We start from the raw sequence: 20,151 nt of genomic DNA on the forward strand, positions 1-20,151 counted from the left end.
CCTCCTGGCCCAGCCTGAACCTCACCTTCTTTTAGCAAGTCGGTGATGTCAGCCTGGTACCGATTTCCTACTCGGATTTCCCCTTTATCAGCCAGGAGGGTCTTCTGCTGTGGGTCGTAGACTAGAGAATAGAAGAAGAAATCCTGAAAAACACCACACAAGACAGGAGTCAGGTGAGTCTCTACCTCCAGCTGCTCTCAACAAGCCCGTTCAGTTCTGACAGTGTATGGGTGTGTGTCCTGCCTGCCCATGACCCTGGGCGCAGAAGCTCCCACAGCAACAGAAATGAGGTAAGAACTGGGAGGGAGGGCTGGAGAAATGCATTGCCTACTCTTCCAAATGTCCTGAGTTCAATTCCCAGCAACCACATGGTGGCTCACAACCATCTAAAATGAGATCTGATGCCCTCTTCTGGCCTGCAGGCAGACATACAGACAGAATACTGTATACATAATAAAAAAAAAAAAAACTCTGGGAGGGAACCTCCTCAAACTGCTGCTGCAGAAGGTGCCTGTCTGGTTAGGAACTAAGAGGTTTTTATTATTATTATTATTTTGTTGTTGTTGTTTTTTCAAGACCGAGTTTCTCTGTGGTTTTGGAGCCTGTCCTTGAACTAGCTCTTGTAGACCAGGCTGGTCTCGAAATCAGAGATCCGCCTGCCTCTGCCTCCCGAGTGTTGGGATTAAAGGCGTGCGCCACCACCGCCCGGCTGGAACTAAGAGTTTTTGAGTCACATGCCAAGGTCACCAGGCATAGCCCCCTCACAAAAGGCACCGTCTTTCTGTCACAGTAACAATTTTAATTCAGCTTATAAAGGCCGGGCATAGTGGGCATCCTAGCACTTGAGAGGCAGACCCAAGCTCTGTGAGTTCACAGCCAGCCTGGTCTATACAGTGAGTTCCAGAACAGTCAGGAGTATATAATAACCTATCTCAAATACCACCAGCAGCTTGTGCGGGGGATGGGGACATAATTCAATTTATGAGAGCAACAAAAACCAAGGTACCTAGGAATAAATCCTACAGGCTGCAGGCAGGCAAGCACAGAGGTGCACCAAGCACAGAGCTGGACACCATACCAGGCTGCAGCTTTCCATGGAGGACTGAGCTCAGTGCCTGGTCACCAGGCAGAAACTCACACTACAACCCGTTTCAACCTTTCCCTGCCTCAGGCTTTAGTCCCACTGCTCCAGTCTCATTCCTCATAGGCGCATGGTGCTGGTTCTGAGTAGGAGTCTCCTGCCATCAACTCCTCCCCATCTGACTCTCAGTGCTTCCAGTGATCTCGAGTTCCTGACCTGCACCTGTGCACTCTGCCCCCCCCCACACCTGTTGCCCAGCTCTTCCACAGCTCTTGGGCTGCTGGTCCTCATCTTTACATTCCATCCCATGACTAGCAATTCCTTTGCCTCCTTTCCTAGCTCCTATTCTAAATCCTGCTACCACTCTGAAAATGACTTCTTTCAACTACTGTATTGGGGCGTTGACGGCTGCTGTTGTGATCCAGCTGCCCTCACTCCCCCTGACTGACAGCGGAACTTCCTTGTGGTCTGTAATTGACAAGGATGTTTGTGTTCTTTCTGGCCAGTAGGGCTCCACAGAAGGTGTAGAGGTATAAAAGGTTGCTGGGCAAGATAAAGGTTGCTGTTCTTCCACCTGAAAAGCCTCCCTGTGTCAATCCTAGCACCCCCCACCAGTCTTGGTATCCAGGTTGCGCTGGCTGCAGCAAGTGGAGGTCCCATCGAGATCTGGAAAGTGGGAATATGTGAAGGGGATTGCTCCAGCCACCAGCTAAATTGAGGAGCGTATTGGGGAAGGTAAAGTTTTTATTTTTCATCCCCAGAGATAACTCTGAGGGACATCCTCCAAAAGATAAGCAAGTATAAAGAAGCGGGAGGGTGAATTGAAAGGCCTCAGAAAGTAACTGAAACTCTTAAAGCAACAAGGCACGGAAATAACAAGGAAGACAGCCAAAGATTTTGTACAGGAGGGGATTTAAATGTTCCAGGTTGGGAACAAGCCAAATCAGATTAAAAGGAGTATGTGTGTCTTCATCCCCAGAGATGCTCTGAGGGATGACCTCTGGCAGCAGGCAGTAAAGAGGAGGCAGGAAGGTGAATTGAGGGCCTCAAAAGATAGAATGTATAGAGATATGTTATTGTGTTGTGTTGTCTTTTGTGTTCTGGGCTGGAGAAAGACATTTCATTCTGGGAACTGCTAAGAAAGGTATTTTGACTTTAAATATGGGATTTGATGCTTTGGAAAAGAGTTTCTGCTTTTGTCTCCACAGAGGATGAGAACCTGTGGATTCACTGCAAATTTACACGGTCTGGATCACCAAGACCCCCTGAAATGTTGATGTAAAATACCCCCAAGAATGCAGCACCCCTGCTCATCAGGAAGTAGCCAGACAGGTTGACGATGCCCAAATTCCCTAAAAGATTGTTAAAGTGGGGCCCCTTCAATGGTTCCAGAGCAGAAGCAGCAAGCCTGCTTCCCTGAGTTCTGCTCCACTCCATGCAGCAGTTTGGATCCAGAGTGAGTGCAGCTGGGGCCAGAAGGCAGCTGGAGCAGAGCTTTGCCACCACAGCTACTGCTGCCAGACTTGCTCTCTCACAGACTGTGCATACGGCCGAGACTGTCAACCAGCAGGCTGAAAGAGCAATGCTTTAGACATTCAAATACTCTTAATGGACATATTCACTTGGGCATATTGACCTTAAACCAACAAGTAGCTCTGGTTCAGGAGCAAGTGGACTATCTTTGGACTTTTCAACAGTTAATCATGTTATGTGTGTTACTCATGGCACTGTATTGCATGCTTCTGCTACTGTTATGGAACTCAACCATCATATGAGAGGGGTTTGGAATGCTGCTTTTGTTAATTTTACCACCCAGTTAGTGCATGCTAGATGGTTGCAGCGCTGGTCTGGCTCGTTGGCGCTGTCAGTCCTGGGGATACTTGGTTTAGGGCTATGTGTCTGGGTAGTCACGGATGGGTAATACTTTGGGGGCAGGATGTTACCTAAGACGGAATATTAGAGGGCTATTTCCCATGACAGGCAAGGTATTATAAAATGGGGTTAAGTTGTGATCCAGCTGCCTTCACTCCCCCTGACTGGCAGCAGAACTTCCTTGTGGTCTGTAATTGACAAGGATGTTTGTGTTCTTTCTGGCCAGTGAGTCTCCACAGAAGGAGAAGAGGTATAAAAGGTTGCTGGGCAAAATAAAGGTTGTGCTGGCTGCAGCAGGTTGCTTTTCTAAAGGGTCCAGCCCACCCAGTGGACAGTGTTGCTCTCCAGACCTGTCACTGTCCAACCCTATACCACTTCTCTGAATTACAAAAAGCATAGCCTGTTTCATGCTAAGTCTCACTAGTAGGAAAGTCTGGGTGGTCTGACCATACTAGGCATCCCTTTCATTGGCTCTTCTCTGTGGTAGGGGCTGCTCTTTTTGGTGGGTTCCTGTTTCTTTTTTTGGTTTTCTGAGACAGGGAACTTACTCTGTAGACCAGGCTGGCCTCGAACTCACAGAGATTCACCTGCCTCTCTGCCTTCCAAGTGCTGGAATTAAAGGTGTGCACCACCACTGTCCAGCAGAGTCCATTTCTTGAGACTTTGCCTGTGAGGGCTGAGGCCTAGGCAAAGTATGATTCTCAGAGACTACTGGTAGTTATGCCTGGTAAGCCACAGGTATGGGGTGGGGGTGGGGGGCTGGTTTCAGACACACACAGCAGTGAGGTGCCCAGCCAGAACCTGCTCCTCTCATCACTCAGGTATTGCATGTTTCCTAAACATCTAAATGGAAAACAGTATCAAAGAACACATGGGCTTTACCACCTGGAACCCTGCCTAGGCTGTCTGTGTGCCACCCTACTACTGGGTCTGCTACTGTGTGAGCCATATTACCACTGGTCTTTGGCTCACAAACGCTTGTGACTGTTCCCATCCTGCAGTCACCCTTCTCCACAGCTGCCAGCAGGAGTCTTTCCAAAGTCCTCTCTGCCCAGGAGAAACATTCCCAGCAGCAACCACAGCCTCTTCCGTAGGCCCTGCCTGCCTGGAGGACTGTTGGTGCACATCTCATGGCTGCTCAGATTCCCAGTCCTGGAAAAATTCAAGAAGTCTCACCAGAACACGTCCATGGCTGCTCAGACTAGTGGCCCTGCAGGGGCTCATGCAGCAACAGCTGAACCACCATGTCAAACTATTTCTGGGCTCTGCATGGCAGGAATGGGGCTATGGCTAAGAACATGGGGTAGCATCCCTACAGAGTAGGTTCACAGTGAGCACTGCATTTAGTCTAGCCCTGTGTAAGGGTGTGAGCTGAGCTCAGGCCATATTCTGCCATTCTGGTACTTTGAAACTTCAATGGCACTCCCTGGAGGCATATGGTAATGGGGCCCTATCTAGGCCAGCCTGAGCTGGCTGTACATGGGAGCCTCAGGCCACAAGGCTCAAGCTGAAGTAGTAGAACCCTAGAGGCTGGAACGCAGGGAGGATATGGTGGTGGAGGTGATGTTGGTGGTAGAGGTGGTGGTGGTGGTGGAGGTGATGGTGGCAGAGGTGGTGATGGTGGAGGTGGTGGTGGAGGAGGTGGTGGTGGTGGAGGAGGTGGTGGTGGTGGAGGTGGTGATGGTGGTGGTGGTGGTGGAGGAGGTGGTGGTGGAGGAGGTGGTGGTGGAGGAAGAGGATGAGGTGGTGGTGGTGGTGGTGGTGGAGGTGGTGGTGGTGGTGGTGGAGGTGATGATCATGGAGGAGGTGATGGAGGAGGAGGTGATGGTGGAGGTGGAGATGGAGGTGATGATGGAGGAGGAGGTGATGGTGGAGGTGGTGGAGGTGATGGTGGAGGCGGTGGAGGTGGTGGAGGAGGTGATGGTGGAGGTGGTGGAGGAGGTGATGGTGGTGGAGGAGGTAATGGTGATGTGACCGTGGCGTTGTTGTGAAACAGGACACACCTGCTGCTTATCTGACTATGAGTGTCCCTTTCACAGGCCACACCCTCTGAGTAACTGACATGCCAGCCATCTAGCCTCAGAAACCTGACCTTCCTACAACTCAGGGACTTTGTTTCTCCAGAGACACTAGTTTCTCAGGTGTGTGTGTGTGTGTGTGTGTGTGTGTAGGGTGTGTGTGGGGGGGGATCTAATGAGTAATGCCCAACTATGTGCAGAGTGACCCTACATTAAGAACTTCTTGCCCCAAAGGCAGCAGCCCTGAGGTCACTTAGACTAGACAGAGATGTCCTGTGTAGTCTTCTGTTTCCTATGTCATACCCACAAAGGTTTGTTTTTTTTTTTTTACAAGCACCCAGGTAGGAGAAAAAATGGCTCTTGTCCCTGGAACCTTGGCTAGGAAGGCAGAAGTGCTCACCAGTTCCAACCATTTATTCCTCCAGAGTTGAGACCTCCACACAGGAGTCATCCTGAAGGAATGCCTATGAACACCTGAAAAGACCAATAGGATCCAGACGCACTTCTTTGAATCTTGCTCATAGGGTGCTGTGGGTAAGGGAAGGAACTGTGGTACCATTAAAAGGCAGGCATCATGGTGCCAGACCAGAAGACAGTAGGATGGGTCTTACCTCACGCTCCAGGTAGGACTTGAGTGATTCAGTCTCATTGAGCAGGGTAACACTGCATTTGCCCCTGGAAGAGAAGAACAGGTAAGAGGAGGAAGGGCAGGCAGCAGGACACCAGGTAGGGGCCCCAAGAAGTACCTGATATGGGTGGCAGGCAGTGACTCCAACTGCCGAGAGAGGAACAGTTCCCGATGCCGCAGCTGATGCTTAAGTTTCTCAGGCAGGTCCACCATCTCTGGGTTCTCTACCTCTTCCTCCACTTCCCCTAGAGGACAAAGAGATCCTTTCAGTCATCCCTGAAGATGGCAGCTGAGAGCCCTGGCTCCCCAAGCTAGCTCTCCCTGGTACAGGGCACCAAGCACAGGAGGGCCACTTTCCTGCCTAGCATATCTCCTGCCCATTTCAAGGTGGCTCAGGAGCTCTGGGCAGGTTCCCACAGATACCCTGGAACCCTGGAATATAGGGCTCAGCATCAGGATAGGAGGAGGAGGACAGTGTTCAAACTGGCCTCAGAAGCAGCAGGCAGAGAGAGGCAGGAAAAACATGGGCACACTACATGTTCAGGACAGGAGGTTTCATCTACCAGCCTGAGGCCGGATGGCCCTGCACAAAACACAGTAGATTTTCTGCACTAGCAGGACAACCCCTTGAGGCCTGGGCTATAGCCAAGACCGGGCTACAGACTGAACACAGGGAACCCCAGCCCTCAGCCGGCTGGCAGGGCATACGGGGATGGGCATGCAGGCAGCCCATCCAGGATATATCCACTTGTGCGACGCCCGCCCCAGCCCAGGGACAGACGCGAGGACACCCTCCTTGCAAAGGTCGGCTCTTACCTTCCTCGCCGGTGTCCGCCCCCGGTCCGGCTCTATAGCAGACTGACAGGGCTACATAACAGACAGACAGCGCCCAGATGGCAGGTTAGGGCCAGTGCCAGCGCTTGCTCCCTGCCCAGGGCCCGGACCGAGGAGACATGGGGGCCACAGGCCTCCCAGTAGAGGACAAATACCACCCAGCCAACGACTACCTGTGTCTCCTGACTGCTCCAACATTCAGGCCACCCACCCAAGACCCATTCTTCTTCCAACTACTGCCTAAGACCTTTTATGAGTGTAACTCTTGCCTGCCCCAACAAGAACACTCACACACATTCCACCAATCAGGTCCTAGCTCCTACCTAATGGCAAGTACAGGAGCCAGAGGCTTCCAGACAAGATTGCCCAGAGAAGGGCAAGAAAACCACAGGACAGCAAGTGGAGTGACTACTGGGAAAAGCCCAGGCTATACCAAACATCAGGTGGTTTGGCTATTGTCCACTACCCTGTATCAACAAAATACTCCTTTATCTATCCCAGATCCCCAAATTGGGGAGTATGGAATAGTGTGCACAATGAAAGCCCAGGCATGCCTAATGTGTCCAGCAGGGGGAGAGTCCTGCCAACACCCACAGCTCCAAAAGCCTGCCAGACATGGCTGCTCTCTGTTGCCCCCCTGTGGTGACTGCAGGGTATTCTGGCACTTTTGGGAGGGGAATCCCTAGCTTTAGGCACTTTAGATGGAGGCCAGGGCTGGGAGATTTGTTCTCAGTATGACTGGGCCCCAGGAGCCTGGGGCATCTCCATTGAGCTATTTTCCTACCAAACAAGGCAGGCAGGTCTGTTCAGAGCAGCTCCTGCCCAGAAGACAGGAGCTATGCACACACATCATCTAGAAACTGAGATGTCATAGTCACATAGGTTGGCTTTTGTGCACACTGTGCATTATATAGTACACAGGGATCATAGCCACACCCTCACTGTAGGGCCTGTGGGCTGCATCAACGCCAGGTTCCAGGCACAGTCCCCCACAGACCTGACAGGCACCCTTATCTCTTCTAGCCCTGGAGCAGAACCAGACCCCATCACAGCTACCATGCACAGCCTCTGGCTCCAGCTCTCCCTAGAGATCTTTCAAAGGACATCTGAATGCAGATAAGGTAGTCCCAACCCATATTCTAAGCAACCCCATCCCCCGCCCAGAAGCACCAGCTCTGGGCTCCCCCCATGCTACCTCCAGTCTCTCTCCTATGCCCTAACTTTGCTCTAAAGGGTACTGGGTAGACGCCAGGCCACACTTCCCTCTGTGGACATCTGGGAGGGGTTCCTCCTATGGATGCACCACAAGCTACAGGGTCTGTTTTCCCATCTGAGGGCAGTGCTTGGGCTAGATACCCTGGTAGGGTACCAACTGGGAAGCCAGAGGCTCCTGGACCACAAGGCAGGCCACTCTCTGGGTCTCCTGTGTAATGTCCCCCCTCCCCCCGCACTGTAGAACCAGCTGTGTGGGCCCTGGCTACAGGAGGCTCTATGTAATCAGGAGGCAGTCCCAGGGAATGGGGCACTTGGACAGGCCAAGAAGTCAGCCAGCAGACCCTAGTACCCTTGATGCCTGCCTCCTTGGCTTGATGAAGCTCAGAGGAGGCCTGGCCAGAGATGCCCCATGCAGCTTTTCTGGGAGCACAATGTGGAGGCTCTGTAGACTCCCTCATTCTGGAAGGCCCTCCACACTGAGGTAAACCTCCTGAGACTCTGAGTCTTCACACCATACACCCTCCTTCAGAGAGACAGCAGCACCTCGGGGCATCTAGACAGCAGAAGTTCTGACTGCAGTGGTCCTTAAAGTAGGTCACTCCTTCTAGCAGCCCATTTCCCTCTCCTGTGGACACATGATGACTCCAACTTTACTGCAGACTTGAAACCCACATCCGCAGGCTACAATCATGCCTAACATTAACACAGCATGAAGCTTATGCACCTATAGGCCAGAGCATAGGCTTTGAGGTCAGAGGTCAAGGGAGCCTGACTTTGTATCCAAAAGGGCTCCAGAGATGGTCCAAGATGAGAGCTGCATTTTCATTTGAGAAGCAAAAACAAAGGGCCATAATGCTGTGCTATCATGTCCCTCAGGGATGCCTACAGGATGACAAGAACTGCATAGCTAACCCTGCTCTAAAGTCAGCTCTAGCTCCTCCTTGCTCCTCCCTAACCTAGTCCCAGAGCTGGGGAGGACAGCTAGTGCTAGACACCCTGTCTCTCAAACACTCCTGCTTGGGGTAGGTTTCCAGGGTTCCCATCTGACTGGCTGTCACCATAAGGATATTCTGGTTCCTTCAACCCTACTCCCACCAGTTAGAAGTGAGGATGATGGAGTATGGGCACAGGTGTGTGCGCGTGCACGCGCATGCACAAGTGCTACAAGTGGGCTTGAGCCCTTTACCCAGCAACCAAGAGTCAGGAACAATACCTATTGAACTACTGATGGAAAAGTACCCTCCTGGGTGGACAGCCCAGGCAACTCGGCTCCTCCCCTGCTTGGAGAAAGCACTCACAGTAACCACAGCCTTACGGTTCCCAGGCTCAGGCAGAAGCCCTGGATTAAGGGCTCAGCAGCTGTCCAACATTCACACAGACCTGCTCCAGTCAGGATTCTTAAGCACAAAACATCAGTAGTCTATGTGGGTCTGTTTCAGTGAGATGTCAGACCTTAAGCATGAGGACCAGGTCAAGGTCCCAGTAGGGAGGAAAAGCACCCTTGGACCATGCTTATTAGACTTGGGCTTGAGTTCCCTTGAGCAAGGAGGAAGGTCTTTGATTCTGAAAATATTACTGAAAACACAGTCATCTTCCAGTGAAAGGAAAAATAAAAGGAAAATAAGCTATCTCAAGGGCCAGACAGTCACTACACCCAGTACCTTCCTTATTATCTGTCCCACGGGTCTGAGCCAGGTGCCAGGTATACCAACATCTGTGCATGGGCAAGAAGCACAAAGAGGAATGCTGCACCCTAGTCCATGGTAAGCAGGATCTGAGAGGATGATGCACTAACACAGGGCAATAAAGGTGTCACCAGAATCCAGCTACAGACAGGACAGCAAAGAGCAGGCCAGCAGAACGGCCTCAGTGAGGCCAGGACCCAAGAGTAGGCACTGAAGGGGACAGGTACATCACCCCAGGGGAAAGGCTGAGACTCACTTGCATGCTTGTCGGCCAGGGCGATGAGGCTGCTGGATATGTCTCGCCTTCTGTAGAAACACACCACCTTGGCCTCCACATTCCCGTTGGCTGTCTGTAACGGCAAGGCAGAGATAGCTGAGCAATGCAGACCCCAAAAGGGACCTCAAGACAAGACCAAGTCTCCCAAACAGAAACGTTCAGAAGAAAATGACAGATCTCCAATACCTAAGTCCAGGTGTGGGGCCCCAAGGAGTGAACTGAGGACAGCCATAGCTCTGACACACCCAAAGTCAGGTAAATGTGACCAAACGGGAATGGACACTAGACACATAGAATGATTGCCCCACCCAATGACCTGGGCTTACGAGAGTCCACATTGCCAGTCAGGGGCTCCACCAAGACAGTGGCGGCCTTGCCTGATTTACCAGAAATCCTAAGGACAGCCCTGCTACAGACTGCAGTCTCCCTCCTTCCATTCTAGGTCAGGCTTCAACACTGTCACAGCGCTGCTAGCAGCAGAGACTCAGTCTACCACTTGGACCCACATGACCAACAGGAACCAGCAAGGTAAGGCCTTGAGTCAACTGCATGCCTCCACCTGGGCTGCTGTAACACTCCGCATGGTAGCCTTAACAGAGAATACTATATAACTAGCCAGGGCTCACACAGATGCTAAATAATGCAGGGCATGTCTGTAATCTCAGCACTTGAGAGGCAAGGGCAGGCACTCTTCTGTGTGTTGAAAACCAGCCTGGTGAATTCCAGGCAAGTCAGGACTATACAGTGAGGCCACGTCTGAAAACTAATATTAATAATAAAGGTGCTATGTTGCGAGGTTATAACCTGGCTAATGGAGATGTATATATTACTATGCTCTACACAAGGTGTCTGTCTCCTCACTCCTGTTTATCCACCCTGTTCACTTACTTGTATTGGCATGGTCTGTGGTCAACTGCTATATCTAGAGCCATCATCCAGGAGAACTCTATCCCTCCTGTGCTCAGGTCAATCTTCTACGGCCACTGGGGTCTCCCTGGTTGGCTCTTGTATCTGACAAACCTCACCGTGGTGAAGCAGCTCATAGTCTGAAGCATCAACACTCAACAGTGAGTCCTGCAGTGACAATAGCCGCACCCCAAGATAGCCACTTGGGCTGACTTCCACAGGTTCTGACAGTTACTGTAGGCCAGAGCTCACTTTGGATTCAGCCCAATACTATCATACAACTCCCAATTCGGTATTTTAATGCTGTTCCACATTCATACCCTGACTTTATTCTTTTTCTGTCGCTAAGCTGTTGCTTTGCTAGAGTACCTTAAGGGAGAAAAGAACTTAGCCTGGCTCCTGGTTCCATATTACAGCAGCCTCAGGCTCCATATTACAGCAGCCTCAGGCTCCATATTACAGCCTCCATGACAGCAGCCTCAGGTTCCATATTACAGCCTCCATGACAGCAGCCTCAGGCTCCATATTACAGCCCTCCATGACAGCAGCCTCAGGCTCCATATTACAGCCCTCCATGACAGCAGCCTCAGGCTCCATATTACAGCCCTCCATGACAGCAGCCTCAGGTTCCATATTACAGCCTCCATGACAGCAGCCTCAGGCTCCATATTACAGCCCTCCATGACAGCAGCCTCAGGCTCCATATTACAGCCCTCCATGACAGCAGCCTCAGGCTCCATATTACAGCAGCCTCAGGCTCCATATTACAGCCCTCATAGCTCCATATTACAGCCCTCCATGACAGCAGCCTCAGGCTCCATATTACAGCCCTCCATGACAGCAGCCTCAGGCTCCATATTACAGCCCTCCATGACAGCAGCCTCAGGCTCCATATTACAGCCCTCCATGACAGCAGCCTCAGGCTCCATATTACAGCAGCCTCAGGCTCCATATTACAGCCCTCATAGCTCCATATTACAGCCCTCCATGACAGCAGCCTCAGGCTCCATATTACAGCCCTCCATGACAGCAGCCTCAGGCTCCATATTACAGCCCTCCATGACAGCAGCCTCAGGCTCCATATTACAGCAGCCTCAGGCTCCATATTACAGCCCTCATAGCTCCATATTACAGCCCTCCATGACAGCAGCCTCAGGCTCCATATTACAGCCCTCCATGACAGCAGCCTCAGGCTCCATATTACAGCCCTCCATGACAGCAGCCTCAGGCTCCATATTACAGCCCTCCATGACAGCAGCCTCAGGCTCCATATTACAGCCCTCCATGACAGCAGCCTCAGGCTCCATATTACAGCCCTCCATGACAGCAGCCTCAGGCTCCATATTACAGCCCTCATAGTTCCATATTACAGCCCTCCATGACAGCAGCCTCAGGCTCCATATTACAGCCCTCCATGACAGCAGCCTCAGGCTCCATATTACAGCCCTCATAGTTCCATATTACAGCCCTCCATGACAGCAGCCTCAGGCTCCTTCCTCTCCATTCCTCAAATCCACGTTCATTTACATTTACTTAGCTTCCCACTCAACTGTGTATCGTGGAATCCCCTCAACAGCTTACAAGTGGGGTCTAGGAACAAATGTCCAGCTCTGATCATTGGAGACACTTCCACATCATCTTCATGGGTGACTTAAGCCGGGATAACTCTTAGTACACCCAGGATGACGGCCTGGACACAGGGTTAGTATGACTTTCCTTCTGCATGGACATGGAGAATGCAAAGTGCAGATGTGTGCTCATGCGATCTGCTTTCTCTCTAAATTTAGAGTTTGGTGTTTTGTTTGTTTTTGTTTTTTTTTTTCTTTTGGTTGGGGTTTTTATTTGTGACACGGTCTCACTATGTAGCCCTAATTTGACTTGAACTTACTATGTAGACCAGGCTGGTTTCAAATTCAGAGTTCCACTGCCCCTGTCTCCAAAGTCCTGAGATTAAAGACATCTACATCCACCACCCAAAGCCCTCTCTCTCATGTTCTAAATGACAAAACACACCCAAGAAGACCCTCCGTTCGGTCCTTATTCCTTAGATCACGTGTTGGGCGACTGGTTTCCTTAATTCCTTCTACATAGGTGTTGGATTTTGAGATTGTCTCTGGTTTTCTGATTTGTGTCACTATTCTTGTTCTACTTCCTAGAAAGTATCCTCAATTGTCACCAATCTTCCTTTTCTGTTTTCACTTCTAGAAGTTTGTGCTCATTTTGGGAGCTTATCTCACTTTGTCCCTGGTCAAGTGCCCATACTTGGTCCTTTCTCCTCCTTCCTGAGGTCCTGGACTGTCCCCTACACTAGCAGTTCCTTTTCAGCTTAGCTCCATGTTCATGTATGCACTAATGTTGCACAGCCTCTGGAGGCCAGGAGTTTCTTATCATTAAAGGTACTACTTGCCTTTCCTCTGTAACAGGGTCCTGAAGCAATTGCACATGTGTTGAGCATGCTAGCTGTGGATGGCAGCCAGGGATATCAGGCAAGTCATACTGCCTTTTTAACTTCATGTGTTGAGGGGTGAGGCCTAGAGTACCTCTCACAGACTATGGAGACCATAGGTATGTATGGTCTACCATAGAGGTTCATACCATCCCATAGAGATCCAAGGCCAAGGCCAAAACAGAAGCCCAGATAGGAGCCCCATCCTTCTTTTTTTTTTCTTCCCGAGACAGGGTTTCTCTGTGGCTTTGGAGCCTGTCCTGGAACTAGCTCTTGTAGACCAGGCTGGCCTCGACTGGAACTCACAGAGATCCACCTGCCTCTGCCTCCCAAGTGCTGGGATTAAAGGCATGCGCCACTACCTCCTGGCAGAAGCCCCATCCTTGTGACACTGAGAGACAGCAATGCTAGTCTACAACTGGGAATCTGAGCCTGCCAGCCAAGCTCACAACTCCCTACTATATGACTTGTTCTCTGCACTTGGCTTTGAGTTAGGGGAGACTTATGCCAGAATCTCACTTGAAATTTTGGGGTTGACACAGCTACATATATGCTGAGCCAAGGGATACCCTCCAGCTGCTGCTCACTGCAGGATACAGGGGACACAAACAGCCACAGACGTGGCTCACTCACTGCAGCTGGGTTACTCCTCTACAACCTGTGTGCTCATGTTCAAGCCTGTGCAACTGAAATGAGTAAATGAGAGCCTGCTGGTCCAAACTGAGAGCTCCAGCCACCCAACCTACGGCCCTGCCTATTGCCAACTGTAACCAGGGCCAAACATAGGGTACCTGTCTGGACTCTGATCCCTGTAAAGTTCAACAGAGGAAACACTAGTGCTCACCTATGCCATGGCAGGCCTCAGGTCTCCAGAAGCGGCCCATATGCTCTGACCAATTCATCTTCCCAACATCTCCCCAGGTGCACATATGCACACACAAACACACAGCATAAGGCCTTACACCACACAGTATGAGCAACATGGGTCCCAAGGAGCTGGCAGCCCAACCCTAGAAGCTGGGGCTACACCTAGGCTTCCATCAAGAGCCACCTGCAGAGCCAAGTCAGGCTCAACAGGGCCACCTGTGGGACAGCATCCAACCTTGCCCTCCCTGTCCCATTTGATCCCAAGAATCCCACACCACTATTCTAGCAAGACTGAAGTCTAGGAAAGCAACTGGTCTATGGTATTCAGGAAGGCTACAGAACTGGGCAGTGGTAGCACACACATTTCATTCCAGCACTCAGGAGGCAGAGGCAGAGGCAGAGCCTGGTCTACAGAGCGAATTCCAGGATGGGCTCATGGCTACTGAGAAACCCTGCCTCAAAAAACAAAAAACAAACAAACAACAACAATAACAAAAAGGCTATGGAGGCCTCAGGGCCACCCAGTCTGGCAGAAAAGAGTATGTTTTCAGGGACACGGTTCTGGGAAATCTGTCATGTCCTCTGCTTTGCCTTGCATTGGAGGAGGCAGAGCAGGAACATGCCTATCTACCAGCACCCTAGGGAAAAAAAGTCTCTAATCATATGTCAACTTGTTCATTTTCCACACTCGTAGCCTCCACCCTAGGTTGTCTGTGGATATCCCAGGGTTCCAGTAATGAAACAACCATGTCCTCAGACCAAGGATTAAGTATCTGCCAAGGATTCACAACATCCCAGCAAACACAAACCATGGTAGAATAAGCAACTGGGGTAAGACACCAAAGGACCCCCAGAAAATAAATATTGCATGCACCCTCGTGATGGTAATGGGCAGAGCAGACAACGCTAATGTTCAAGGTAGTCCTGTGGCCAGGAAGCCACCTAGGCTAACAGAAATGGGAGGAGGAAGAGAAGGGAGTGCGAGTGTGTATAGGTGGAACCAAGAGCACCAAGGCCACTGCCCTTGGTCTGTGACTGGTCTCCAGAATCATCCACCATCCTCTGAGTTCTGGGCGTGCTCAAGCCCACAAGGGCACCTGCTACAGACAGACTGATATGTGCTGAGAGATGGGGTAGGGGAACTAGCAACACCTCAAGGCTGCCCTGAGCTTGTCTTCAAGAAACCTAGATATGGGCTAGAGAAATGGCACAGTGGTTAAGAGAACTGGCTGCTCTTCCAGAGGATTCAGGTTTGGTTCCCAGTAACAACATGACAGCTCACAATCATCTATAACTCCATCTAATTCTAGGGAATCCAAAACCCTCTTCTGGTCTCCTCAGGCACAGATATACATGTAGACAAAACACCCATACACATAAAATTAAAAAAAGAAAAAAAAAATCAGAAGCCTAGACATAGCCATAGGACTCTCCTGAAGGGTCATCAAAATTTAGGCAACAAGACCCTGACCACCCACATCAGGGAAGGCTCCACTTCTCCCTACCAGGGTCGGGCAGTAGCATTACTGTGTCGAGCTCTTACCTTATTGAGTTCTTCAATCCTGCGGATCAGGTATGGGTTGCTGGAGGAGTTCTCAAAGTAGACATAGTCTGCAAACAGAGAAGTCATTACTCATAGCACCAAGTCTCTTAGTCATTCCCACCATTCTTAGAACCCACAGAGAACTGACTGGGAACCTCAAGGAGACCCTCTAAGCCCTAGCCCCACACTGTGTTAGGGGTGGAAGGCTGGGGTTGGAGGAAGCAAAGTCCTACACCATCAGAGCAGTGAACAGGTTGGGCCACATCACAGCTGTCAATGGGTTAGAGAAGGGCTGTCCTGGGAGGAGTCTGCAGCCCTCAAACATCCTTCAGGAGCACAGGCCTTAGTGGGAAGCCTGTGAGGCCTGACTACAGCTTTCCCCAGAAAGCCCAACCCCTGCTCAAAACTACTGGACATCTTTCCAAGTAGCTGCTGCAGGCAAGAACAGTGTGTCTACCTTTCACCACCAAAGGCCCGGCTCAAAGATAGACACAAAGACTTTGAAAGCTGGCAGAGTCAGCCTGGACAGCTTAGATGACCCCACTACCACAATGCTCCAAGAATCCCAGTGCGGACAACATACTGCCATATGTTGGATTGTCATACTGCCAGGCCAGTGGAACCCCCTCCTTAGCTGAACTGACTAGAAGGTTACTCCTGTTGAAATGGCAAGAGTTAGCAACTGCAGTTCCCTGCTCCCAAGCAGGCACACATACACACTCGCAGGCCTGTCACCATATTGCTTCCTGAGCCTGTGCCACCTGCCAGTGGTAAGCCACATCCTTAGAACTCCAGCAGCTAGTACTCAGAGACATTCACACCAGGATGAAGGGTCTCCAGGGAAAAGCAAGGCCCGAGAGAAGGAAAGAGTACAGGATTGGAGAAAGTCTCTGGGCTTAGATTTTGGACCCTCCTGAGGCCCACCTTGCGAAAACACCCTGATGAACTTCATCATTGTGGATAATTTCTTAATAAAACTAGTTTTTGTTTGTTTTTTAAAGCACTGATGGTTCAGTGGTAGAATTCTTGCCCACCACACAGGAGGCCTCAGGTTTGATTCCCAGTCAATGCAGAAATACACTTTGAGCCAGGAGGTGGTGGTGCACGCCTTTAATCCCAGTACTCGGAAGGCAGAGGCAGGTGGACCTCTGTGAGTTCGAGGCTAGACTGGTCTACAGAGCAAGTTTCAGACAGCCAGAGCTATATGGAAAAATCCTATTTCAAATTTATTTTTTATAAAAGGAAAAAAGGCATCCATAATCTAAACTTTCATGATTACAAATTATAGCAAATTAAGCCCCTAACACAAAATTATTTATACTTGACCAAAAACTGGAATAAAATAAAATGTTTCCCAAGTAGAGAAGAGGCAAACAAGCAGAGCACCCTGGGATGACACGAGAGGCAGGTACTGAGGTAGCTCATCTCAGAGAAGCACAAGCACACACATCCAAGAACTAGGGCCGGGCACTGGTATGGGGATGGGTGGTGCCATGACAGGAGGGCTTGTTCACAGACAGGTTCACGTGCTACATCTGTGAAAGCAGTAGCTGAACTGCACACCTTTTCCAAACCTCAGAGGAGCCTGTCCAACAAGAATGAAGTATGCTAAGTGCACACTATACATTACTAAGAAAATAAAGAAGACTCTAATAAAAACAAAAACCAATGTGAACTTAGACAAGAAAAAAATTAAAGAAAATGTTTGATACCCAGTTACACATACACACACACACACCATGAAAAGGTCTGGATGATAAAACTACAAACAGTATGTGGACTGGAGAGATGGCTCGGTGATTAGTATGTAAAGTTCAACATCCACATAGAGTGACTGACAAACGCGTGTAAATCCAGCTCAGGGAGCCGATGCCCTCTAATGGCCTCCACAGGTACTTGCACTTATGCACATACCCAACACATGGGCATATAATTGAACGGTAGGTACTGTAAGATGTGTCCTTGAACTACAACAGAGACTGGCACACATCTGCAGAGGTCCCGACAGCAGAATCTAGGCATGGAGGTTAGGTCTGAACTGAGTGCAATACACAGTAGGCACAACCAAACTTCCAAACGTTTAACTGATGAAATTACAAAGTACAGACCAATTAACGAGAAAACAAGTGGTTTGAGTGTGACAACAGCTCAGGGTTATTGTGCTACTCATGCTCACGGCAATGCTGCCAAGGCTCAGACCTTGTAACTTTGGAAACAGTCTCTCAACAGGGTTGCAAACATGGGCTCTGTATGCAGATACTGATCTGAACAGATGCACTTGCTGTGGAGCTCACCATGTTCTTTTTAGGGGCCTGTTCTCCCAGGCTGTCCACAGCCCTGGAATGTCTCCTTCCCAGACCCTGGCCATGCCAAACAGGCCCCCTTTAGGGGGCAGAGACTGAGTGATGAAGACGAACATATGACTAACCTGCCGTAACAGTCCTAGTTCCAAAGCCCATCTCCGTGTGTGTCTCCAGTCATTGGTAACCACATGCTGGCCTGCACACCTTCCTCTTCTGAGACCCAGCTATGGCTGGTGCAGAGAAAGTAACTGTCCAAGAGAGCTGCCATCTCATGAGCCTTTCTAGGAAGTACTGGTCCTGCCAGCAGTCTTGGGGAGTAGCCTGCTCTGCATAGCGAGGATCATAGTGCTGCCGAGGTGAGGACTCCCCAGCACAGACACGGGCTCCCGCCAGAGTGGCAACATGAGCTAGGAAATATTCCTGACCAGACCTTCCCATTTTATTTCCCCCTAGAAAGAGTGAACTTAATACAGATAAGCTCCTCCAATAAGTGCTTCGCAGCCTCGAGTGGAGTACTTTACAATAAATTAATAGCATTACCAGACATGCAGTAAAAACTAATTCTGAAAGTCATTCATTGCATTAATATTGGTCGTTAAAAGTGGACTGTCTTGTTTGGGAATCTTCCACTCTGGTCCAAGTGTAAGTACTGTCAGCTACCATGCTGAGCTGTGCATTGAGCTAGATCACAACCTTAGCCTTCTGCTTCTGACAATGTCCGCAGGACCGTGGCCTACCAAGCCTTTGCCGTCAGAAGCATGCTATCTGTGGCACTGGCTCAATAAAGAGTGGTTGCCTTTCTGGCTCTTGTGTTTTTTTTTTTTTTAAACCAAGTTTCTTCATTTATCTAGTCCCGCCAGTTTCTGTTCCATGCATCCTGCCTGTCATACATCTTAGCGATTCCTCTCCCGTCTGCACCATCAGTACTTTCCCAACTTCTCCCAGCTCACAGACTGTTCCACAGGTTTACACATCCTTAGCTGGCCAAGGACGAAGGAGCTCACTAAGGCTGACCTCCCCACTACCACCACCACAAACACACACCGGGCTCATTGCAAGCCTATTTCCTTCAGACCCTGCTCTGGAAGCTCTACGGCTAGTTCAAGTGCTCAGCTTCTCCATTCACGTCTTTCGGATCACTCAGAGATCTGTCTGCCTGCCTCTGCCTCCCAAGTGCTGGGATTAAAGGCCGAGCTGCCACCACCAGCCGGATCCTGATTTTCTGAGGAGGCTGACTTGGTGTGAGAGTCTCCCTTTAAATTTTCTAACTGTACTGACCATTCTGCTTCCTCAAGCTGAAGCCACTGTAACACCAACACACACTTCACTCCTCCCACATGGTACCAGCTGGATATTGAGTACAGTGATCAAAGACTGATGGCCTTAAAACCACCACTAGGCTCCCAATTCAATTCACACAAGCCTATCCACAGCACACATGCACTGAAGACGGTGTCTGTGGGACCTACAGTCATGTGGAGCACACATAAAAGCTACTGCTACTGTTAACAAAGGAAATACGTATTTGGTCTCTAGCCCCTCTTCCTGGCACATGGCTCCTAAAAACCCTGGGACCTTCAGAGAGATAAGAGCGTCCTTTTCATGTGCTACTACAAGATATGGAGTGTCTCCAAAGGACCACACCCAGAGAACCTGGTCCCCAGCTTGGCAGTGTTGGGGTAGAACAGAGCAGATCTTCAGGCCACAGCAGGCAAGCCCCTGGAGGGAAGGGAGGGCTTGGGTTCCTTCCCTGTTTGGTTTTCTTGTAATATTCCATGTCACCAGGAGATGCTCAGTTTTGTACCACCTTGCATTTCTACCCACTCTATTCTGTCACAGGCCTAATGGCAAGGACAAAAGACAGAGACTGAAACCTCAGACTGTAAACCAAGATAAACCTTTCTTCCTTGTAAAGTAGTAGTCTCAAACTATGACAATAAAAAGTTGACTAACACAGAACACCGGGAGATTGTCATACTGGACAGGACACGGTGGGTTGGTTACACTGGAGGCTTTCCAAAGTGCCCAGCACATCACAGGACACTGTGGGAAGGTTATACCGGAGGTTCTCCACTGCCCAGCACATCACAGGACACCATGGGAAGGTTATACCGGAGGTTCTCCACTGCACAGCACATCACAGGAAACCGTGGGAAGGTTATACCGGAGGTTCTCCACTGCCCAGCACATCACAGGACACTGTGGGAAGGTTATACCGGAGGTTCTCCACTGCCCAGGACAGAGCTAACCACAGAAAGACCAGGCAGGATCAGAGGGTTCAGACTGTGGCTCTTCATCTGTATGCTTCCTTGTGTCCTTTGTAATGAGCCAACAAACACTGTGATTGCTCACTGTAAGCTGCTCCAACCAATTAAATGAACCTGAACAGTATAGTGGGGGGCCTAACCCAAAGCTGCTGAGCCAGGAGCACAGGCCACAACCAGGGGCGCACACTGGTCTGGAGGGGTGGAGCCTC

At 50.2% G+C, this 20,151-nt stretch overlaps 1 protein-coding gene across 6 annotated transcripts in view; it reads right to left on the reverse strand.

Annotated features, from left to right (window-relative positions):
* Positions 1 to 20,151, reverse strand: part of Mta1 (metastasis associated 1) — a 41,444-nt gene that overhangs the window by 13,712 nt on the left and 7,581 nt on the right. For 5 of the 6 annotated variants that reach the window (XM_075947265.1, XM_075947261.1, XM_075947260.1 and 2 more), the window contains exons 2-7: positions 15,373 to 15,440; positions 9,590 to 9,683; positions 6,416 to 6,466; positions 5,718 to 5,844; positions 5,583 to 5,646; positions 21 to 143 (exon numbers count right to left, since the gene is read on the reverse strand). In XM_075947265.1, the coding sequence (XP_075803380.1) occupies positions 21 to 143; positions 5,583 to 5,646; positions 5,718 to 5,812 (282 nt within the window). In that variant the 5' untranslated portion in view covers positions 5,813 to 5,844; positions 6,416 to 6,466; positions 9,590 to 9,683; positions 15,373 to 15,440. The remainder of the gene's footprint in view (positions 1 to 20; positions 144 to 5,582; positions 5,647 to 5,717; positions 5,845 to 6,415; positions 6,467 to 9,589; positions 9,684 to 15,372; positions 15,441 to 20,151) is intronic. The other variant, XM_075947262.1, reaches the window with a different exon arrangement.

This window comes from Microtus pennsylvanicus, chromosome 14 (assembly GCF_037038515.1).
Source record: "Microtus pennsylvanicus isolate mMicPen1 chromosome 14, mMicPen1.hap1, whole genome shotgun sequence".
NCBI classification, from domain to species: domain Eukaryota; kingdom Metazoa; phylum Chordata; class Mammalia; order Rodentia; family Cricetidae; genus Microtus; species Microtus pennsylvanicus.